Raw genomic sequence first — 22,280 nt, 5'->3', positions numbered from 1 at the left:
AGAAATGTTTTGTTGTTTTTTTGACAGCTATAAGTATATAGAATTGAAATGGATTTAAGTTGAAAAATGTGTTAATCCATCACAAAAATCCATAAATAACGGCAGGGAAAGCCATGTGACATTACTCTAAAAACTACAGAGGTCAAATAGAAGCTATAGGAGTACCAAGGGGGGTGCCTGATGAGTTTAAAGCCCCAAAACTATAATGAGCCACATTTTGCAGCTGGTGTGTCTTTACCATTAATGCAACAAAGGCCAAAACACTCTTGTTCCCCCTGATGCTGCATTACCCTGGTTGTCTAAATGGGTGCCATGGTCTAGGTGGCGCCATTGCTTACCAATTTCTGCAGTGACAGATTCACCACACCTCTGTTTTTATACTGTATACCGTTAATCCATAGGTGTCAGACTCCAGGGCCAGCATTATTTAGATCATAGGTGTCAAAGGCCCGCTGGCCGAATCCGGCACACCGGGAGATCCAGTCCGGCCCGCCGTACAACTTTGTTATTGTGAGAATTACAGAAAGACATAAATTGCATTTTCTATATAAGTAGCTGCTTTTCCTAATCAGTCCACTGGGGGTCGCACTCTGAGTGAGCGCATGCATTGGGCAAGGGTGCGTGCCGGCACCTGCCAGTGGAAGAAAAAAAATCACATCAGGTCACCACACATGCACGGTCGACCGCGGGAGCTAACGGAAAACTTGGTAGTACTTATTAGCAATCCTTGCTTACTAACGGACACATTTGATTTCATTCAAAAGCAACCCTGGTTGACTCCAATCAGTGCAAGTCATCCAAGTAAGGTAATGACCAGGAATGTCTGGAATAACTTGTACTTCCCTCGCTTCTGACAGATGAGATGCTTGTTTTTTTTTTAATATTCATCCGTTTTGCACTCACGGTATGGAAAGTTGTTGTTCTGTTCAGCCTATAGTCACCCAGAGGGCGAGGTTCTTGCTTTGGGTTTTGTTCACACCGTAGCCGCATTGTTTTGGTTAATAGCTAGTGTGAAATTAAATCATTGACATCAATGGTATTATTAATAATCATTAAGATAATTCACAAAATCAACAAATAGCATAGGGACTATAGGGATAGGGACTAATAACCAAACCATAAATCTAGTCTCATAATCGATATTTTCTCATTAAGAGGAAGGAATTGAAGGTTTCAGTTCGTACACTGGCTATGGCTAGGTGGTGGAGGGGAGGTCACTGAAGAAACTGTTATCCATATTGGATAATCCTGACCACCCCCTCCACCACCTGCTACAGGGACAGCGGAGCACGTTCTCCAACAGACTCCTTCAGCGCCGCTGTCACAAGGACCGATACAGGAGATCATTCCTGCCCAGTGCAATAACACTTTACAATAAATCATCCCTGGCTAAATAATGACAATAATAACCCTGTACTGCTGTGATGTTGCTGCTCTTCCTCTTCCTCTTCTTTCCTTTTACAAATTATTATTATTGTCTCTTTTGGAAGGTTATTCTTTTGTTTCAGTTTTAGTTTATTCAATTTAATTTAATAATTTAATATTTCTATCTTATTATACTGTATATAATGTGTATCTTTTATTCTATTTTCTTCCCTGTACATGCTGCTGTGATACCAAAATTTCCCTCTTGAGGGATCAATAAAGTATCTATCTATCCATGTTTCCAGCCAGCATCACAGCACCCATGCACAAATCAAAGAAAACTGCTCCTAGTAGAAGTAGAGTTTATTAACTTCCAACAATATTAATCAGATTAATGCCATTTGAAATCAACAAAATCAACAAAAGCTATACTATATATACTAATATCCAAGCAACAAATAAAAACATTCATTCATGCATGTGGAGGGGGAGGTGTGTGTGTTTGTGTGGTTGAGTGAGTGTGCGTCTGTGAGACGAGGGGAAGATATGAGTGGGGAAGGGAGCTTGCTGGAAGCTAAGCTATAACCACATGTTCTGAAAAGCATTGGATTAGAAAGCCCTAAGTGCTGAAAGCTGGGAAGCCTGAATCTTTAATCCTATCACCGAAGCCAGTCAATTCAGGACAGTTGGTTTGAAAAAGATGAATTTACACCAAAGCAAGTCATTTCTTAAAGATTGATTTGAGGAGGCTCTGTTTTCTTAACCTTACATCGATGCAAGCCGATTTGCAAAGAAAGTTTTAATAGGAGGGAGCTGCTTATTAACTCTGAGTCCAAAGCAGAGGGACCCCTGTGTTGTCTGTGGCTAGACCAATCAGATCTCAGGGCTGTTTCATCAAGAAAGAGAACTCACACCTAGTGTGAAGACAAATTGCTTGCAGGGGTTAATGTCCTGTAGCAGCAATTCATTCAATAGTCAGTCTTGGTTTTAGTTATTGTTGATACAATATTCTGCAGACAATTGCAGACAACTCTTTACTGTGTGAGGTGGATCAAGGATGATCTCTCTGTTATGCAGACAGCTGTTGGTTTGCTGAAGAGCACTTGAAAGGGTCCCCACCCTGTTGCTAGGATTTTTTACATCTGACAACCTTGATGAGTATCCAGTCAATAGGTTTATAAGGCCTTGAGGTTTTTATTATGCCTTTCTCTCATATGTTCATCTTGTTTAACAAATGGTTTTAAACTTGGTACAATATTAAGGTCTGCCATGGTAGTAGTAGTAGTAGTAGTAGTTTAAAAAGTGAAAGGACTTGCTGCTAGGTATTATGTGCATACTAAGCATATCTCATCATTTTCACATTTTTATTTTGTATAGCCCAAATTCATTCCACAAACAGAAGACAAATGTGTTGTTACTTCGTTAACAAAGTGCGTTTTTTAATTGATAGATGGATAGATTAGTCAGTCAGTCGTCTTCTATAGTGCTTGTCCATTTTATGGGATTGAAGGGGGATGGAGTCAATCCCAGCCAACCTCGGGCGTGAGACGGGGTACACCCTGGAATGGTCACCAGTAAATCGCAGGGCTCACATAGATAAAGAGTTAGATTAGACTGTTTATGCAGCTCCCTTATCAAAGACACATGTTTACCCTGGTACCCGTTTAAAAAAAGAAAAGAAAAAATAACTTGACTGTTATAATGTTATGATTGTGGAGGGTAACTGATTGTAAAATGTTAATATTGTTAATATATAATTTTAAACATTAATGTTTAAATTGAGATTTACAAGAAATATTTTAACTGCTGCTGTGTAAAGGGAATATCACATAAAAAAAGACCAAATTAGTTTAAAGTGGATAAATGGAAGTGCAAAATACACTACTTTTGAAATAGTTATTGAATTTTGCGCATTACAATGGGATTAAAAGCAAAAGTCTTAATTAAATCTATTAAAAATGTTGTTAATTAATTACAAAATGTTAATTGTTTCTATTAATTGGGCTTACAATCTTCCTCTATCCTCAAAGGGGAGCTCGACATAAAGGGTTTGGGAACTACACTACACTATGTCGTCAGCAACATACTGATTGATGCATACAAGGAGTTATTTTGTGGAAAGCTTTTGGCATTAACCCTCACTTAAAATAAATATTGACTGTAGCCCGGACAACTAACCCGCAAATGTCAATATAGGAGGCCTTGTGGTGCTGCATGCCAACATGTAGGCTTTGTATTTAAATCAAGGTGACACTAAGCTTGTCGGCTTGAAGAGCAGGTTCGCACTTCACAAAGTGCAGTGTTGCTTGCGTCATTGAATGGGGCACTGTGGGTAAATGGAGGGAGGGGAATAAATAAATACAGGAGGCTAAACCTTTGGCTGGCAGAGAAAAAGTGAGAGCATTGACGCTCAACTTGCTTAAGAAAGAGACATTTGGAATATCTTGATCTTTTGGGTTTTGATATTAGGTAAAGATGAGTTGTATTCCTGCCTCACACAGGTAAGCTACACAATCTAAAATACTCAAAATACTCTCTAAAGAGACATTTTAAACAATGCAACTATCTGCTCATCGATGTGAGAAAGGAAGTTTGTGGTATCATATAATAAATCTTTTACGCATTAAGTACAGTCATTCATCTGTATTCATGACTATTTGTAAATCATGACCTATTATAGCCTTTTAAAGTATAGGTAAGTCATGGACAATCCCTTTTGTACATTATATAGTGATACCAAATACATTTAATTTCATCTTCGTAATCAACCTTCTACAGGGCCTTCTTTCTTGAACCAGTTTGCTCCCCCCTCCCCTATATTTGGAGTTCAGTAGTCTCTTGTTGTTTCGGGCAGTTATGTCATTAAAGGCTTACCTGCAGACTAGTACAGCGGGAGATTATTTCCCTGCCCCCTCATCCCTACACATTTTGTCAAACCTGCTTACACGTATGTGAACAGTCTTTCATCCACTGATATTTGTGGAGGCAAGTTGAGTTGGAAATCCCCGACACATGCCTGTTTGATCCAAGGTTGTAACAGACTTCACAGCTGTACAAAGTTTTGTTTTAACGGTGAGGATTATGCCTTTACTTGGGATGAGTTGGAAAGCTCAGATCATTACTGTGATGAATTACTGAAATGTTCTAATATTTTCAGTGTTCTGGACGTATCTGGATTCTGTATTATGGAAATTGAGTGACCCAGACAATATTGATAAAGTTGGATAATATACATATCACATAAAGAAACCAAAACAATTCACGCAAATTCCAAATGTGTTGCTGTGTGTTTCTGCAGTGTAAGCGGCAATCTCAATCAAGTGGAATCTCAGATGGAGGAAAGTCCAGTTAAGAGAAGAGGAAGCAAAGCCTACCAGGTACAAAATACATATTTATTCAAGTATGTAACTTCATTCTAGTGACCCCCTTCTTTTTCCTTGTCAAAATAGCTTCACCTAAAAAAAAAATCTATACGTTTTATGTGCAGGATGCAGGTTGTGACATGAGCACAAATTTCAACTTGTGGATTGTTTTTTATGACCTTTTTTTTAAATTGGGTTTTTAAATATGTATAGTAGACATTATTTAAATAATCAATAGTTTTAATACCAACATTAATCATTAAAAAACTCCCTCCCTTGACCAGATTTTTCCTGAAGCCAACCTGAATGAAGAGTCAGATTCCAGCTCCTACCCTGAAGACTTTCTTTATAGGAGGGAGCGTCTTCCCTCTATAGTTGTGGAGCCGACAGACCACACTGAGGTGGAGAGCTGGGAGCGTTATATCATTAGCAATAATGCAGAGCAGGAGGACAGCCATGCTGATCAGACATACAGGTCTTCGGATGGAGAGCAGCAGGGGGAAACAAAAATGGAAGACGGGTAAGAACTGGGGTGTTGTAATTGGTCCTCCATTGTTTTTGACAACTCTTAGTTGATGTTGGCAATATATTTTTGTTGCAGCGAAAGAATATGACGGTGGCATTACATTTGATACTGCCTTTCAAGAATTTTGACAAATTATTCCATTATCTAACTTTCCACTACAGGGGAAGTCTAGACAATGCAAATTTGTATTGAATTAGAATGGAATTAAAATTCATAAAAAGTTAAGTTTTATTGAAACCTATATCCAATGTAGTACCTGACTGTTTCCATTTTCACTGCTGAAGCTTGGTTGCGAGGAAGTCTTCTATTGAACCGTCTCAGAGTCAACGGCACCTCTCCCAGCTAACCCCACCTGCCTCCCCAACTCCACCTGAAGCTGCCCCACCCACCCTGAAGAGCTGAATCAGTACAACCAGTATGGACTTAAAGCACTGCAGTTCACCTGAAATGTGTGTAATTTTTTTAATGTGTAACCTCTGCATTTCTTACTGTCCTAATGAAAGAGAAACCCTTTGGAAAGGTTGAGATGTTTACCTTTGTACAAATATTTGTATGTAACGAGCTGATTCCAGTACTGCTTGTATGGTAATGATTAAAATAATCCATGGTTAACTACAGTCTGCTGGCAAAGTATCTAACATTGTGGACTTAAATTCATACAGGAAACTCACATTATTGTCAATATACAAGTTACAGTGATTAAGTAGCATCCATCTATTACTGAAATGCTGCTGGTCTTAACAACTTTAGCTGCATGACGTTAGTTGTTTTCACAACCACAGTTTTTCCACTTCAAACATTTAGAGATTTTTACATTGTACTATAATATGTTCTTGAAGTTCAACATCAAACATTTTAGTTTTTCACAAATGCAATACCATCATGTCCTCATGTCTGCAATGTAGACTTGACTTTGTTCCGGATAAGTATGATGAAATTAGTTCTAGATGAACAAAGAGGGAGAGTTGAATCCAGATCTGCCAGGTCAGTCTGGGTAGATAATGCACAACACTAAATGCGCATTTATATCACACTATGGTTCTCAAGGTTCCAGTGTTTAGTGGTTTACTTCAACAGCTAAATTAAGGGGCAAGATCAATGGGGAACTTTGTTTTCTTGTAAATAATTTGGTGCTCTCGTTCAGGTAGTTGAATAAGAGTAATTTGTCATTAAGTATGTGTAGGCAAAACACAATAATGTACTCAAAATGTATTTTTGTGGGATTTGTATTTTACCTTATTTATTAACTATGACATATTATATGCAGTGGGTACGGAAAGTATTCAGACCACTTTAAATGTTTCACTCTTCATTCTTCATTCATTGCAGCCATTTGCTAAAATCAAAAAAGTTAATTTTATTTTCATTAATGTGCACTCAGCACCCCATCTTGACAGAAATAAACAGACATGTAGAAATCTTTGCAAATGTATGAAACAAGAAAAACTGAAATACCACGTGGCTGTTTGAACCGATGCGTGCCGTGAGAGCCACTATGCGAGCATCGGAAAGGAAATGGCGTATATATATGAAAATCTTGCTTGCAATTCAATCTCTTCTCTCCTCTTTTTCTGCTTCGATCAATGCTGCCAAAATCTCTTTTTACCTATCTAGAATTGAATCCGCTAACCCCCAAAAACTCTTTTCTATGTTCTCCAACCTCCTTGAACCCCCGAGTCCTCCTCCACCCTTCTTCCGGGAAACTTTGTCAACTATTTTACCAAAAAAATAGCTGACATACGATCTTTTTTCTCAAACCCACCTCCTATTACTTGTGTCCCACCAACTTCTCCTCTATCGCCCTCCCTTCCCTCTTTCACCCCCGTCTCCTAACCAAGGACTCACCTTAGTAACCTCTGCCCGTCTGACCCCCTTGACCCCATTCCATTCCATATCCTACAATCGCTTCTGACCTTCTTCCTTTCCTCACCTGTCTCATTCCCTGTTATCTGGCTGTTTTCACAACTCTCTGAAGGAGGCAAGAGTTAACCCACTCCTGAAGAAACCCAACTGAAGAAAACAACTACAGACCGGTCTCTCTTCTTCGCTTTCTGTCCAAAACTCTCCTCCTATCTCCACCGTAACAACCTCCCGCATTGACTACTGTAAATCTCCTGGCAGGTCTTCCTGCCACCGGCATGCGACCTCATCCAGAATGCAGCAGCTCGACTGGTCTTTAATCTTCCGAAATTCTCCCACACTCCTCCGCTCTCTTCACTGGCTACAGGTGGCTGACCGCATCCAGTTCAAAACATTGGTACTCACATACCATGCTGTGAATGGATTGGGTCCAGTCTACATCCAGGACATGGTCAAACCCTACATCTCAACCCGCACACTCTGCCAAACTGCTTGTTCCTCCCTCACTGAGAGCAAAACACTCGAGCAAAAAGATTCCGACTCTTTGCCGCCCTGGCTCGGAAATGGTGGAATGAGCTCTCCGATGACATCAGGACCACAGAGAGCCTTCACATCTTCCACCGCAAACTAAAGACACACCTCTTCAGACTCTACCTGCACTAACAAATTGTAGCTCTTATCTATAGCAAGTTGTAAATCGGCTTATTTAATGAAATGCTTGTTTCTTTTTGAGTTTGTATACTTATGGTTCAAATGCTATTGTAAGTCGCTTTGGATAAAAGCGTCAGCTAAATTACATGTAATGTAATGTAGTGAGGATGCTCTTGATGATAGCACTGTGTGTGGACAGTACACATGTCAAGTTTCAAGTTGATAGAGTAAGAATCCAGGTTCAAGCCTAAATTTGGGCCTGCTCGTCACCGACTAATCGGTAGGAAAACGAAATGTTCCATTGGGCTTCAGAACCAGGATAGAAGGGGAGTTCCAGGCCCTGGTACTCGGTTCAGCTAACCTGTGATCCAACAGGTACTGCACTTCCGAATTCATCAGAGCGCTTTTTGTTGGATTGCGCCGGTAAACATGTTGTTTGATGGACTGATGGTCATCCACATTGATATCATGACTAGGAACATTTAAATCAGGAGAGACAAGTGAATAATTGTATTTAATATTTATTATGCTGGATGATGCGTTCATGAGTTGCAGAATTTATTTGGCGCTTGAACTCAACGAGGGGATTTGAGTTTGCGCTATGTTTGCCCTTAGCAGCAGCCATATATAAATCCCCAGAAGTAGTCCAGACACTGATGGTGGTGGCTGGAGATGCAGAAGGGTTGCTGAATTTGAGAACGTGGATGGTGCCGGGGAGACGGACAGTTGCATGAGATTCCAGCAGGACATAGAAGCGAGGAAACAGCACATTTGCTAGTCTAACAGCTGAAAGATTATGAATAAATAAATATATATATACTAAAGACACACCTCTTCAGACTCTACCTGCACTAACAAATTGTAGCTCTTATCTATAGCAAAGTCAAAAAGAAAATCTAGAGCGAGCAGGTTCAAGTTTCGCGAGCAAAGGGGATATGAGCGAGCTACTTTGGCACACGTGAGAGGGGCTTTAGCTACTGTTTGATTTGCCGTGCGCATGGACCTCATATGCACTCTCTGATTTTGACATTGATTTGCCTTCATAGCTAACAGCCAGTGAAAGTAGGAAATACTGCCATGTGACAGCAGACCGGTACTGTAAATGGGTTGAAGTGTTACCATCAGAGAAATAAGATGCACAGGCAGTAGCATTGTTTACAGAGAATATTTCCGGCTGGAAAATACCAGTTTTAAATGAAGTGTCAGTATGCCTTGATTTTAACATTTGACACCGCTGTTCCTATCACCCGCAGAGTGCAGGTGCAGTGGAGCGGGAGAATGAACAATCAAGGCAAAATTGCCAAAAGGCTTCAATGAAATTGGATTGTCATGGTTACAAGCCCTACCCCTGGTGGTGTTATATATGGTTGCGTAAATAAGAAACAAAGATTGCCTCAGAACTTTTAAGATAGCACTTTATTCACAGGTGAAAAATGCCTTGCCATCTGTAGAAGAGGTCCTTCGTAGCTCCAAGCCAGGGGACAGGGTGGACCACAGGTGGCGCCATTGGAAGCGGAGCAAAGGACCAGACCTATGCTCGGCCATGTATACGTGCATCCCCAAAGTGAGCTAGCAGCAGCCAAAACCAGACTGGAGCACGCTCTGTCCGCTTCCACTTAAATTTCAGGCCAAGCTACCTTAACCATTGCATCTGACCCAGTGATGTAGCCAGTTGCCTCACGTAATTTGTTTGGCTAGGGAAAGAGGAGAAAGTTTTCTGAACTGAAAAATCCGTGTGGTAGGAGGTAAAATCATACATGCATGGACATTGTTAACGGCAAGATAGATCTCCAACACCATGTCAGCATTTAAGATATCAATGTTTCCCGTTCCTATATTCAGAAATAATTGTGTTTCCTTTTGTATTAATGCACAAGAAACCATGGCAACCACACAAAAGGCAATTTATAGCAAGCAGTTTTTCCTGCCTTTTGCGACTGTGTTGATTTCAGCGAGATCTTTGTTGTTAGTCCGTAAAGTCAGATTACCCAAAACATACCCAGGAAATGTTGAATTTGCTTTGTAATGCATGATACAGGTTTTACATTTGAATTCTGGGACCTTTTCAGCCTGAAATCAACAAGTCACAGGAGCTGCAAAAACTAGTTGGAAGAACACAGGTACTCATATATGATGCTTGTGCCAGTAGAATACAGCGCTACTGGGTCAAATCATTAAGTAAAACAGGTCTCCTGTCAGAAAGGCTACTCAGAAATTCAATCACTCCTGAAACGTAACAGATCAAAGGCTCAGCCCTCAGATCCCTCCATAGCACAAAGTTCCAAACAGGCCATTACAGTACGTAAATAGTTAAGAACGTTTTACAGATATAATTTTTCATTACACTAGTGCCATGTCTAAACAATTAAAACAATTGCACTTAAATACTGTATCAGACATCTTAAAGTAATATAGAAAAAACAATAATCCATGAAGTAGTGCAATATATGCAACAATACGGTTATAGATAGCTTTGGTCCAACCTGCGTCTAGAAACACTATTGGAGTGTTTACATGTCTCTATGATGTGTCAAGGTTATATGTAGTTGTGTCCTAAACCTAAACTGTTTCCAGGTCAAGAAGTTCCTTCACTTTAAATGTAGAAGCAAAACATGTATTTGGGGATTTGTTTGTGTGTATGCTTTACATAATGAATTTGAAATGGAAGACATGGAGTGTCAAGTTCGCCTATTTATTTTTTCACCACATTAATTAGAAGTTGGTCAACTTGATAAAAAAATGTGTTTATCTGCAATAATCAAGCTTAAACGTCATCATTGTAAAAAAAGGTGCCAAAAGCATCATAAAGTTGCTACATATAAAGGTTCCATTGGCTACGTCATATTATACAACTGTGGGGACTGCTAAAGATGAGACGTGGCACAGCTTTTTGCTTCCGACTGCTAGGTTGATTTAGTGAAGGAATTAATGAAATGTGTAAAATCTCCAGTCAGATGTGTTGGATTGAATGCACATCAAAGTATTAAAATGTTTCTTCATATGAATTAGTGAAACAGCGAATGTGTTCATGCTAAGTCAAGCTGATTTAGATTAGATGTTTGGTGCTCGGTTTGTGATGACAGATATTTTTTTCTAGAAGTCACGGTCAGATGAGGATCTCCACCATTTCTTTTTCCACTTCCTGTTGGGTCGGTGTGGCTGTAGCAGAGGCCTGTTGATGTGGATGGGACTGGAGGGGGAGCCTTCGTTCCAAGGTGTTACTTTGAAACACTGGCCCATCTGCGAAGAGTTGACAAAAGAACATGTAAACAAGAGTTGACAAAAGTGTCATGACCCTGGCTTCCTCTTCCCTCCTTGTCCCCTGTCTCCCTCTTGTGGTACTCTCAGGCAAACACCCCCTGCCCTTGCTCTCTCTCTCCCCTCATTATCCCTCACAGCTGATTCCCCTCGTCCTCATCATTGTCTCACCTGAAACCTCTTCCACCTGATTTTGCCTGCTTCTTATTCCCTCCCTCTAGCCTTGTCTTGTTGTCGGATTATTCCATGAATGTAGGCACACGCGTCAGCACTCGTCTCGTCCTGTCTTGCCCTGCACCTTCACCGTCCGCGTATTTGTGACTGTGCCTTTCCAGAGTGCCCGACCGGCGCGCTTCCCCGGCAGCTCATCTGCTTTCACCTCTCTGCTGGATCAGGCTGGTAGGGAGCACCCCGGGATCCCCGAACGCTGTCCTCACGGGAGTAATCCTTATGCCCCTAAGTTCCTGATTTCCCCTGTCTGCTTTTGTTATGTTTCCGGCCAACGCCAGAGGACTTTGAGTTTATTCATTATTGAGGACTGTTTTTCCTTTTGACCATTAAAAGACTCTTTACCGCATCTCGCTCCTGGTTTCCCATCATTCCATCGTAACAGAATAATCCGACCAGAAGATGGACCAGGCGAGTGGCAATCATCTCCACCGGGCCGTCGAACTTCAGGGAGCCCTCTTGGGCAAACACGAAGAGGACCTATCTTCCGCAAGACGGACCATTGACTCCCTGACCGCCCAGATCTTGGACCTCACCCAGCAGTTCCACCTCCATCGCCTCGAGGCTACTGGGTCGACCGGGGCGCGCACCTCATCTGAGCCGCGAATTAACAACCCGCCTTGCTACTCGGGTGAGCCAAAACAGTGTCGAGCTTTCCTCACCCAATGCGAGGTTGTTTTTTCTCTCCAGCCGTCCACTTATGCCAGGGAGAGGTCCAGAGTGGCCTACGTTATTTCCCTTCTCGACGGGCGCGCAAGAGAGTGGGCGGTGGCCAACTGGGAGGTAGAGGCAGACTGCATGTCTGAGTTTTCCCTCTTCAAGGGAGAGATGATCAGAGTTTTCGACCGGTCTGCACACGGAGATGAAGCATCCCGCCTCCTATCGACGCTGCGCCAAGGAGGAAGATCTGTTACGGACTTCTCTATTGAATTCCGCACCCTGGCCACCACTAGTGGTTGGAACGAGACGGCACTCGTCGCCCGTTTCCTCGAGGGCCTTAACCCTGAGCTCAAGGATGAGATCCTTGCCCGTGAGGTCCCCGATGCCCTCGATGCCCTCGTCGATTTGGCTCTCCGCATAGAGAGGCGTTTCGAGACACGACGGAGGACCCGCAGGATGGACCTTCCGCCATTTCCGGCCTCTGCAGCAGCACCCCCTCCGCAACCATCTCCTGCTGATCCTGAGCCAATGCAGCTGGGGGGGCTCCGTATATCTCCACAAGAACGACAGCGCAGGATTATGAACCGCCTGTGCATGTACTGTGCTGCGGCTGGCCATTTTGCCTCAAAGTGCCCAGTAAAAGCCACCGCTCGTCAGTAGGCGGAGGGTTGCTGACGAGCGCTTCATTCGGGTCCTCTCCTTCTAAGTCCTGCACCTCTCTTCCGGTACATCTCCAGTGGCTGGGATCATCTGCCTCCTGCGCCGCATTGGTTGACTCAGGAGCAGAGGGGAACTTCATTGACGAGACTTGGGCTCTAGAACAAGGTATTCCCCTCGCAGACCTGCACGACCCCACCCCCCTGTTCGCTCTTGATGGTAGCTCCCTTCCCATGGTGCAGAGAAAGACCCTACCACTCACTCTCACTGTTTCAGGAAATCATAGAGAGACTATAGACTTCCTGATTTTCCGTTCCCCCTATACTCCGGTGGTATTAGGCCACCCATGGCTAGTCCTTCATAACCCCCAGATTAACTGGGCTAACGGCTCGGTAATCTCGTGGAAACTGTCGTGTCATGTTGATTGTCTGTCCTCTGCCGTGCCCCCTGTCTCTTCTGCTGCTGTTTTTCAGGAGGAGCCAGGTGATTTGTCAGGAGTACCGGAGGAGTATCATGATTTGCGGGAGGTGTTCAGTCGTTCCCGGGCCACTTCTCTCCCCCCTCACCGCCGGTATGACTGCAGTATAGACCTTCTCCCGGGCACAACGCCCCCGCGGGGTAGACTATACTCCTTATCCGCTCCCGAACGCGAGGCGCTCGAGAGGTACCTGTCCGACTCACTCAACGCCGGCACCATCGCTCCCTCCGCGTCCCCCGCAGGGGCCGGTTTCTTCTTCGTTAGGAAGAAAGACGGTTCGTTGCGTCCTTGCATAGACTATCGGGGCTTAAATGACATCACGGTCAAGAACCGTTACCCCTTACCACTGATGTCATCAGCTTTCGAGGTGTTGCAGGGAGCTAGATTTTTCACCAAGCTTGATTTACGCAACGCCTACCACCTTGTGCGTATAAGGGAGGGGGACGAGTGGAAGACTGCGTTTAACACTCCCCTCGGACATTTCGAATACCGGGTTCTCCCGTTCGGCTTAGTAAACGCTCCCGCGGTTTTTCAAGCCTTAATCAATGACGTCCTACGGGATATGCTTAACATCTTCGTCTTCGTCTACCTCGACGATATTTTGATCTTTTCACCATCGCTCCAGGTGCACGTCCAACAGGTTCGTCGTGTCCTCCAGCGCCTTCTAGAGAACAAACTCTATGTTAAAGCCGAGAAATGTTCTTTCCACGCCTCCTCCGTCACATTTCTGGGTTCTGTCATCTCTGCCGAGGGGATTAGTATGGACCCGGCCAAGGTTCAGGCGGTCACTGACTGGCCCGTACCAGACTCCCGTGTCGCGCTACAACGTTTTCTCGGGTTTGCGAACTTTTACCGTCGCTTTATAAGAGGTTTCAGCCAAGTCGCCGCCCCCCTTACCGCGCTAACCTCAGTCAAGTCCCGTTTCAGGTGGTCAGAGTCCGCGCAGAGGGCGTTTGATGTCCTTAGGGGCCTCTTTACTACCGCGCCCATCCTCCTCACTCCTGACTGCACTAAACAATTTATAGTTGAGGTCGACGCATCCGAGGTTGGTGTCGGGGCTATACTCTCCCAGCGCTCCGTTACTGATGGTCAGATACACCCCTGCGCGTTTTTTTCCCACCGCCTATCCCCCGCTGAGCGCAATTACGATGTCGGAAACCGCGAACTACTAGCCATTCGCCTGGCTTTAGGCGAATGGCGACAATGGCTGGAGGGAGCCCACGTACCGTTTATTGTATGGACGGACCACCGAAACTTGGAGTACATCCGGGAGGCCAAGAGACTCAACGCTCGCCAAGCCCGCTGGGCTCTATTCTTCACTCGTTTTAACTTCACCATCTCGTACCGCCCGGGGTCTAAGAACATCAAGCCGGACGCGCTATCCCGTCTCTTTGACTCCTCTCCCCCGAATACCCCGGAGGAGATTGTTCCCCCGGGTCGTGTGGTCGGCATGGTCGTCTGGGGGATTGAGAAGCTGGTTAAGCGTTCTCTTGCGCGAGCCGTAACCCCTCGGAACTGCCCTAAGGGACTCCTGTTTGTCCCCGCGTCAACGCGCCGGGCGGTCCTACTGTGGGGACACTCCTCTAAATTTGCTGCCCACCCCGGCGTTCGGGGCACCCTCGCGGTAATTCGTCAGCGCTTCTGGTGGCCCTCCGTGGAACAAGACACACGTCGGTTTATTACCTCCTGTGTCACGTGCGCGCAGACCAAGGCCGGCAATTCCCCCCCAGCCGGCCTGCTCCGTCCGTTACCCATCCCCACCCGCCCTTGGTCACATTTAGCTCTCGACTTCATCACCGGGCTTCCACCCTCGGCGGGCTACACCGTAATTCTAACTGTGGTCGATCGCTTCTCTAAGTCAGCCCATTTCGTTCCGCTCGCTAAACTCCCCTCCGCCAAGGAGACCGCCCAGATCATGGTTGATAATGTTTTTAGGTTACACGGTCTGCCGACGGATATCGTTTCGGATAGGGGCCCCCAGTTCTCTTCCCAATTCTGGAAGGAGTTCTGCCGCCTTATTGGGGCATCCGCTAGTCTGTCGTCCGGGTTCCACCCCCAAACTAACGGCCAGGCTGAGCGAACCAATCAGATCGTCGCCCGCATCCTTCGCAGCCTCACCCATCAGAACCCCTCGTCATGGTCGCAACAACTATCCTGGGCCGAATACGCCCACAATTCCCTTCCCACCGCGAGTACCGGTCTCTCGCCCTTCCACTGCTGTTTTGGCTACCAACCTCCGCTGTTTACGTCCCAAGACTCGGATTCCAACGTCCCGTCCGCACAGTCCTTTATCAGCCGTTGCAAACGCACCTGGAGGAGAGTGCGATCGGCCCTTTGTCGAGCAGGTAGACGCATGTCAGTCGCGGCCAACAGACGCAGAATCAAGAGTCCGCGTTACACTTGTGGTCAGAGGGTTTGGTTATCCACCTCTAACTTGCCTCTCCGGTCAGAGTCACGGAAATTATCGAACCGTTTCATAGGACCTTTCCGTATCACTAAGATCATTAACCCAGTCGCAGTGAAGCTCCGTCTCCCGCCTAAGTTTCGCCGTGTCCACCCTGTGTTTCATGTCTCCTGTATCAAACCCGCCATTCGCCCCCCCCCTCGTCCTGTTCGATCGCCTAGTCTTGTCGAAGACGCTCCTGCCTACAGGGTTCGCCGTATTCTCGATGTGCGCCGCCGGGGTCGCGGTCATCAATATCTCATCGACTGGGAGGGGTACGGCCCAGAGGAGAGAAGTTGGACCCCCTCCCGGGACATCCATCCCGCACTGATCGATGACTTCCGCCGGACCCGCCGACTATCCCAGGGAGCGCCTGGGGGCGCTCATTGAGAGGGGGGGTACTGTCATGACCCTGGCTTCCTCTTCCCTCCTTGTCCCCTGTCTCCCTCTTGTGGTACTCTCAGGCAAACACCCCCTGCCCTTGCTCTCTCTCTCCCCTCATTATCCCTCACAGCTGATTCCCCTCGTCCTCATCATTGTCTCACCTGAAACCTCTTCCACCTGATTTTGCCTGCTTCTTATTCCCTCCCTCTAGCCTTGTCTTGTTGTCGGATTATTCCATGAATGTAGGCACACGCGTCAGCACTCGTCTCGTCCTGTCTTGCCCTGCACCTTCACCGTCCGCGTATTTGTGACTGTGCCTTTCCAGAGTGCCCGACCGGCGCGCTTCCCCGGCAGCTCATCTGCTTTCACCTCTCTGCTGGATCAGGCTGGTAGGGAGCACCCCGGGATCCCCGAACGCTGTCCTCACGGGAGTAATCCTTATGCCCCTAAGTTCCTGATTTCCCCTGTCTGCTTTTGTTATGTTTCCGGCCAACGCCAGAGGACTTTGAGTTTATTCATTATTGAGGACTGTTTTTCCTTTTGACCATTAAAAGACTCTTTACCGCATCTCGCTCCTGGTTTCCCATCATTCCATCGTAACAAAAAGAACATGTAAACAATCCAGCTTTTCTGATGATCCAGCCAGTCTTTTTTAATGTAGGTACCTTGCGGGATGTACTTTACTCCAGAGTTTCTACACCGCATGTACCCCAATACACCAGATGCTTGTGTTAAATGTGGTATACATGAAGGGAGCTTGGCTCACTGCCTCTGGGAATGTACCCATATTCAATATTTCCCAGCGAATTGTACTCTGAACAATAGCACAAAAAAAGATGGTGATATCAAGCTAAACATAAAATTGCAGTGGCTTGGAAATCGTTCACAAAGCAAAAAACTTTGGATAAAAGGACTTCTACAGGGCCTCGCCCTAAAGACACTTACATATATAGCTAAAGGGAAACATAACATCTTAGCAAATATTTGGAGCTCATTTATGAAGTTCCTGGAGGGAGTTTGTTGTAACCCTGTAGCCTTTACCGTTTAGGGTGCATTCGTTTCAGGAAAAAATAAGTATCTGTGACCGTACATATCAGCATATGGTTTCATGAGAAACTGTAACGCACAACAAATCATGCCACAGATATTTATACTTGCTCATATGTACTTTCTGATATGCATTGTTTTTGTCTTGTTTCTTTGTTGTTTGTGTAATGTGGAGAAAATACAAATATTTGAAATTATGAGTATATCTATATATATATATAAATAAAATGTGTGTGTATGGCACACAGAACAAACTTTACCCTTCAAAATATGACGGAAGACGCCTGAAACTCTCCTATATGTTAGCCTAGTGTGTCAGTATCTTCTTAAAGGTTTTACTTTGAGTAAAGTATAACAAATCCAGAGAGGCCTCACAGGAGCTTTACAGGAGAGAAATAAGATGCTGTTTTTTCTCAGCCAATCCTCGGCCGATTTCTAAGTTTCGCCTATTGTTTGAATTGTCAGAACCAATATATGTAGAGCGAAAAGTGAAACTCCATTCTTAAGTTGAAGGTCAAAAGTGCCCCCTCCTTCCATGAAAGCAGACCCTGAAAAAGGGAACGCTTTGGAAGAGACACAGACATCGACTTAGTGGTTAGGATTCCAAAAATGGGAATTATGCGTTCATTCGTTAAAACCGGCAACGGTAAGGTAATTTATGATCTAAAAGTGACAATGTGATTCAACAGTGCTTGGTGTCGGTTTTCCCCTAGCTCCGGATTGGTTTGTCTGAGTGAAATGTTAAATATATTGTCCTTTTCAGGGTCAAATGGCGGTGCGGTTTTGTGTGCCGGTTCCGTTGTTAGCTTCTAGCTTCGATCGATAAGTGTACAGATGTACAGAGTGTTCAATTTTGGCTGAAATTGGCATACGATATTTTATAACTGTATAATAATTGTTGGAGTTTTATTTGGACCACGTTCAGACAGATTTTTTTGGCTTTGTAGCCCAGACTTTTCAGCATTTATTGCAACATTTAATTTGATCATGATGCCTGTTCTGTACTGTTGTTGCTCGTGTCAAAGGATGCATCAAAAGCTAACCCAATATAGTGGCTAATCAAAAGGGGGCGATAGGGAGCAAATTTTTTATCCACAACTTGACGTCCATCATAGACTACAATTTTCGCAAAAACCTCCTTGTCTGCCATATTTCACAACCTTGCTCGAGTCCCAAGTACCTTGTTTTTGCGGAAAAAAATGTGCATATAGAATAAGATTCTATTGTAGGGGTTATTTCAACACCAAGATATTTAAAGCTGTCCACAATATTCCTAAATGGTGTATTTAGGGTGGAGTTAATCTCCCAGATTTTTTCAAAAATAGGATTGCAGACTTGGATGAATTAACTTTATAACCTGAGAAATTGAAAAAAATTTGTTCCCATTTGATTTAATAAAGAAGCTATTGATTGTTTAAAGTCTGTCAGAGTCACCGAAGAGTTATGATATAGGAGTTTGATCCATCCGTCAATTTGCCTGGTGGAGGTCACTGAGGTATTCAAACAACTCCGCAGTGGCAAAGACCCGGGGATTGATGAGATCTGTCCAGAGATGCTAAAAGCAATGGGTGTTGGGGGGTTGTCTTGGAGGACACGCCTCTTCAACATTGCATGGAAGTCTGGGACAGTGCCAAAAGAGTGGCAGACTGGGGTGGTGGTACCCCTCTTCAAAAAGGGGGACCAGAGAGTGTGTGCCAATTACAGGGGTAACACACTACTCAGCCTCCCGGATAAAGTCTACTCCAAGGTGCTGGAAATGAGGGTTCGGCCGATAGTTGAACCAAGGATTGAAGAGGAACAATGCGGTTTTCGTCCTGGTCAACGGACCAGCTCAGGAGTATGCTCATCCAGTCTATATGTGTTTTGTGGACTTGGAGAAGGCGTATGACCGGGTCCCCCGAGAGAAACTGTGGGAGGTGCTGCGGGAGTACGGGGTGAGGGGGTCCTTGCTTGGGGCCATCCAATCCTTGTACGCCCAAAGCGAGAGCTGTGTTCGGGTGCTCGGCAGTAAGTCGAAGGAGTTTCCGGTGGGGGTTGGCCAGGGCTGCGCCTTGTCACCAATCTTGTTTGTGGTTTTCATGGACAGGATATCGAGGCGTAGGAGGGGGGAGGAGGTTCTACAGTTCGGGGGGCTGTGGATCTCATTGCTGGTTTTTGCAGATGATGTGCTCCTGATGGCATCTTCTGTCTGTGACCTCCAACTCTCACTGGAGTGTTTCGCAGTGTGAAGCGGTCGGGATGAGGATTAGCACCTTTAAATCTGAGGCCATGGTTCTCAGCAGGAAACCGATGGATTGCCTACTCCAGGTAGGGAATGTGTCCTTACCCCAAGTGAAGGAGTTCAAGTACCTCGGGGTCTTGTTCACGAGCGAGGGGAAGATGGAGTGTGAGTTTGGCCGGAGAATCGGAGCAGCGGGGGCGGTATTGCACTCGCTTTACCGCACCGTTGTGACGAAAAGAGAGCTGAGCCGGAAGGTAAAGCTCTCGATCTACCGGTCAATCTTCGTTCCTACCCTCACCTAATGGTCATGAAGGATGGGTCATGACTGAAAGAACTAGGTCACGGCTGGCGTCTCCCTTAGAGATAGGGTGAGAAGCTCAGCCATTCGCAAGGAGCTCGGAGTAGAGCTGCTGCTCCTTTGCGTCGAAAGGAGCCAGTTGAGGTGGTTTGGGCATCTGGTGAGGATGCCCCCTGGGTGCCTCCCTAGGGAGGTGTTTCAGGCACGGCCAGCTGGGAAGAGGCCCCGGGGAAGACCCAGCACTAGGTGGAGAGATTATATCTCTGCACTGGCCTGGGAACGCCTTGGGATCCCCCAGTCAGAGCTGGTAGATGTGGCCCGGGAAAGGGAAGTTTGGGGTCCCCTGCTGGAGCTGTTGCCCCCGCGACCCGACCCCGGATAAGCGGCTGAAGATGGATGGATGGATAGAGTTTGATCCAGCAGGAAGAAGTCGCCTACTCCAAAGTGGCTAAGCGCTTCAAATAGATATTCATGCTCGACCCTATCAAAGGCCTTTTCCGCATCGAGTCCTATCACTGCCGCATCAGGTATTTCTTTTGTTCTTTTTAATTAATCCATTTAAGTCCATAGATGGCAAATGTTTCCAACCTTCTAGCAAGTATTTTTGCTATTATTTTCGCATTATTATTGATTAAGGAGATTCACACTATGTGGTTTTAATATTAATGTTATAAGTGCACTTCACAGAGATGAGGGCAGCTCATCATTTCCAAGTGATTCTTCAAACATATTCTGTAAAGGATATATTCTTTGTAGATTTCAATAGGGACGCCGTTGGGCATGGGGCTTTTCCTCCTTTGATACTGTCTATGACCTCTGACAACTCAGGAGTTAACAACTGGGGAGTTGAGTTAATTTTTTTGCTGTCTCACCAAGAAGCGGTATCCCCTAATTTACTTAGGAAGTTGTGGAGTGTGTGAGATGTGGCTGGACTTTCTGACACGTACAATTTAGAATAAAATGTGTGGAAAGTGCTGTTTATTTCTTGTGGGTTATTAATTCGTACCTTTCTCAGACTCAATTTCTAGTATTGTTCTTTCGTTCTGCATTGACTTTAAACGCCAGGCCGGAAGTTTCCCTGCCCTTTCTTCTTGGTCGTAGTATGTCTGTTTTAGTTTCATTACGCTATATAATGCTTTATTTGTAGACAATTTGTTATACTGTGCTCTAAGACTGGCCAGTCTCTGTCTATTACCAATATTTTTATCATTTCCGTAATATATATTGAACGTATTGAACATATTCTACATTATTCATTCTGTAACACCCATTGCATTCTGTCCGTCCCAGAGAGGGATTCTTCTCTGCCGTTCGCCTTACTTTTTCTCCTGTTGAGGAGTTTTTTTATTTTGGGGTTTTTCCTGTGCCAATGTGAGGGTCCCGGGACAGAGGTATCGCAAATGACATGTGGTTTTCCCCAAAGTTCAATTCTGGGGCCTCTCCTGTTCAACATGCTTCCACAAGCACAGATTATGGAAATAAATTAAGTATGCTATCATTATTATGCGGATGAAACTCAGACCTATATAAGTGTAGACTTATATAGGTCTGACCAGTGGACAACAATCCCATAAAGGGTTGCATGCATTGAACAGAAAAACAACTGGATGTGCTAGAATGTTATCCAGGCTAGTGAATAAACTGATTCAATCATTTTAGAATCAATCAAAAATCCAGCAACTGATCAGCAGCTCGTTTCTATGCATTTGTAAGGTGCTTAGCGTTGACCATTTATGGTTGCATGTGGCAGGGAAGAAGACAAACCAGCTGCACACATTTACAGTGTGGTGATTATGACTTTTCGTTGAGTCATTCGTGATCTTCGTTGATTTATATATATTTGATCCTGGGTGCTGGCTGGTTTTCTTTTTTTGTTTTCAGGCTGGGCGGGACGGCTGAGAGGAGTGCTCTCACCTGTGGCTGATTAAGCAATCTGGCACCAGTTAAAGCCTGCTCTCTCCTGGGCTCCTGTGGTGGATGATTGTCTCTCGTCAACGTGAAACGTAAGCCAGCTCTTTTGCGCAGCCTGCGTTCCGTATCCTGCCCAGCCTTCCACCGAACCAGCCAGCAGCCCACACCCGAGCCCGTGCAAGGAGTCACCGGGACACGCGACCCACTCACCTCACGAGCCCCTGCTCGGAATTTCCTGGACACGAGACCCCCCTCTCCTGGGATCACGCACCCGGATACGGAGCCTCCTTCCTTGCTTCCTGGTATCCTACCTCTCCCCTCCCTGAATAAATCGTGTTTTTTTTACCTCCAACTGTCTGTCTCCTGTTCGCTTTTGAATCCAGTCCTCACCATCCGTAACATACAGGATGATTTGGGAACTTTTAAAGGAAATCGCTCAATGGCATATGCACGCAAGGCTTTATAAACCAGGATATGTAGCAGATGGCACACGTAAAAAATGCTGCAATCAATTATTTATGAATTCCTTCTTGAAATGTCTGTGTGAATACCACAAGATGTCACTTTCCTAATGAGACATGTTTTGAGTGTGATCACAGAGACTAGAAATTCAACAGCTCATACAAATGTCTTAGAAAGTGTAAGCTGACCTGCTATGCGGTCAGGGATGTAGACTGGGCTGGAGCTGAACAGGCAAGCAGGCAGCGTCATGCTCTTGCTGGTGTCCTGACTCTGTCCTTTTTCGGTTTGCGTGCAGCTATCCCGGCTGCCTGTCTTCGAGTGTCCTGCAGTCATGGGGGTGGAAGGAAGCACTGGTGAGGGAGATGACGAGATTGACCCCGTCCGGAGAGACTCTGTACGAAACTCGTAACCCGGCAGACCTGCTGGAGGAACACGAGATGAGAGCAATCTTTACTCACCAGGACAGTAG

General features: G+C 45.1%; 2 protein-coding genes across 12 annotated transcripts in view; one reads left to right on the top strand and one right to left on the bottom strand.

Annotated features, from left to right (window-relative positions):
• Nucleotides 1-636: 636 nt before the first annotated feature.
• LOC144410407 (uncharacterized) lies at nt 637-5,865 on the top strand. Of its 3 annotated transcripts, none has more exons than XM_078107248.1 (4): nt 637-806; nt 4,664-4,742; nt 5,012-5,247; nt 5,538-5,865. In XM_078107248.1, the coding sequence occupies exons 2-4, from the start codon at nt 4,698-4,700 to the stop codon at nt 5,653-5,655; spliced, it is 399 nt and encodes a 132-aa protein (XP_077963374.1). In that variant the 5' UTR covers nt 637-806; nt 4,664-4,697; the 3' UTR covers nt 5,656-5,865. The 3 variants fall into 3 exon arrangements, with proteins under 3 accessions (XP_077963374.1, XP_077963372.1, XP_077963373.1); XM_078107246.1 differs by lacking the exon at nt 637-806 and adding an exon at nt 3,627-3,866; XM_078107247.1 differs by lacking the exon at nt 637-806 and adding an exon at nt 4,306-4,437.
• Nucleotides 5,866-9,162: 3,297 nt separating this feature from the next.
• The window catches only part of amot (angiomotin), a 69,702-nt gene continuing 56,584 nt past the window's right edge, over nt 9,163-22,280 (bottom strand). For 5 of the 9 annotated variants that reach the window (XR_013468446.1, XR_013468445.1, XR_013468449.1 and 2 more), the window contains 2 exons: nt 22,000-22,233; nt 9,163-11,004 (listed from right to left, as the gene is read on the bottom strand). Coding sequence is in view for 4 of the 9 variants with exons in the window: in XM_040181122.2 (XP_040037056.2) it covers nt 10,871-11,004; nt 22,000-22,233 (368 nt within the window). In the remaining 5 variants the exon portion in view is untranslated. The remainder of the gene's footprint in view (nt 11,005-21,999; nt 22,234-22,280) is intronic. The other 4 variants (XR_013468448.1, XR_013468447.1, XM_078107244.1 and 1 more) reach the window with 2 other exon arrangements.

This window comes from Gasterosteus aculeatus, chromosome 7 (genome assembly GCF_964276395.1).
Source record: "Gasterosteus aculeatus chromosome 7, fGasAcu3.hap1.1, whole genome shotgun sequence".
Taxonomy (NCBI): Eukaryota; Metazoa; Chordata; class Actinopteri; order Perciformes; family Gasterosteidae; genus Gasterosteus; species Gasterosteus aculeatus.
This window is presented reverse-complemented; position numbering and strand designations above follow the sequence as displayed.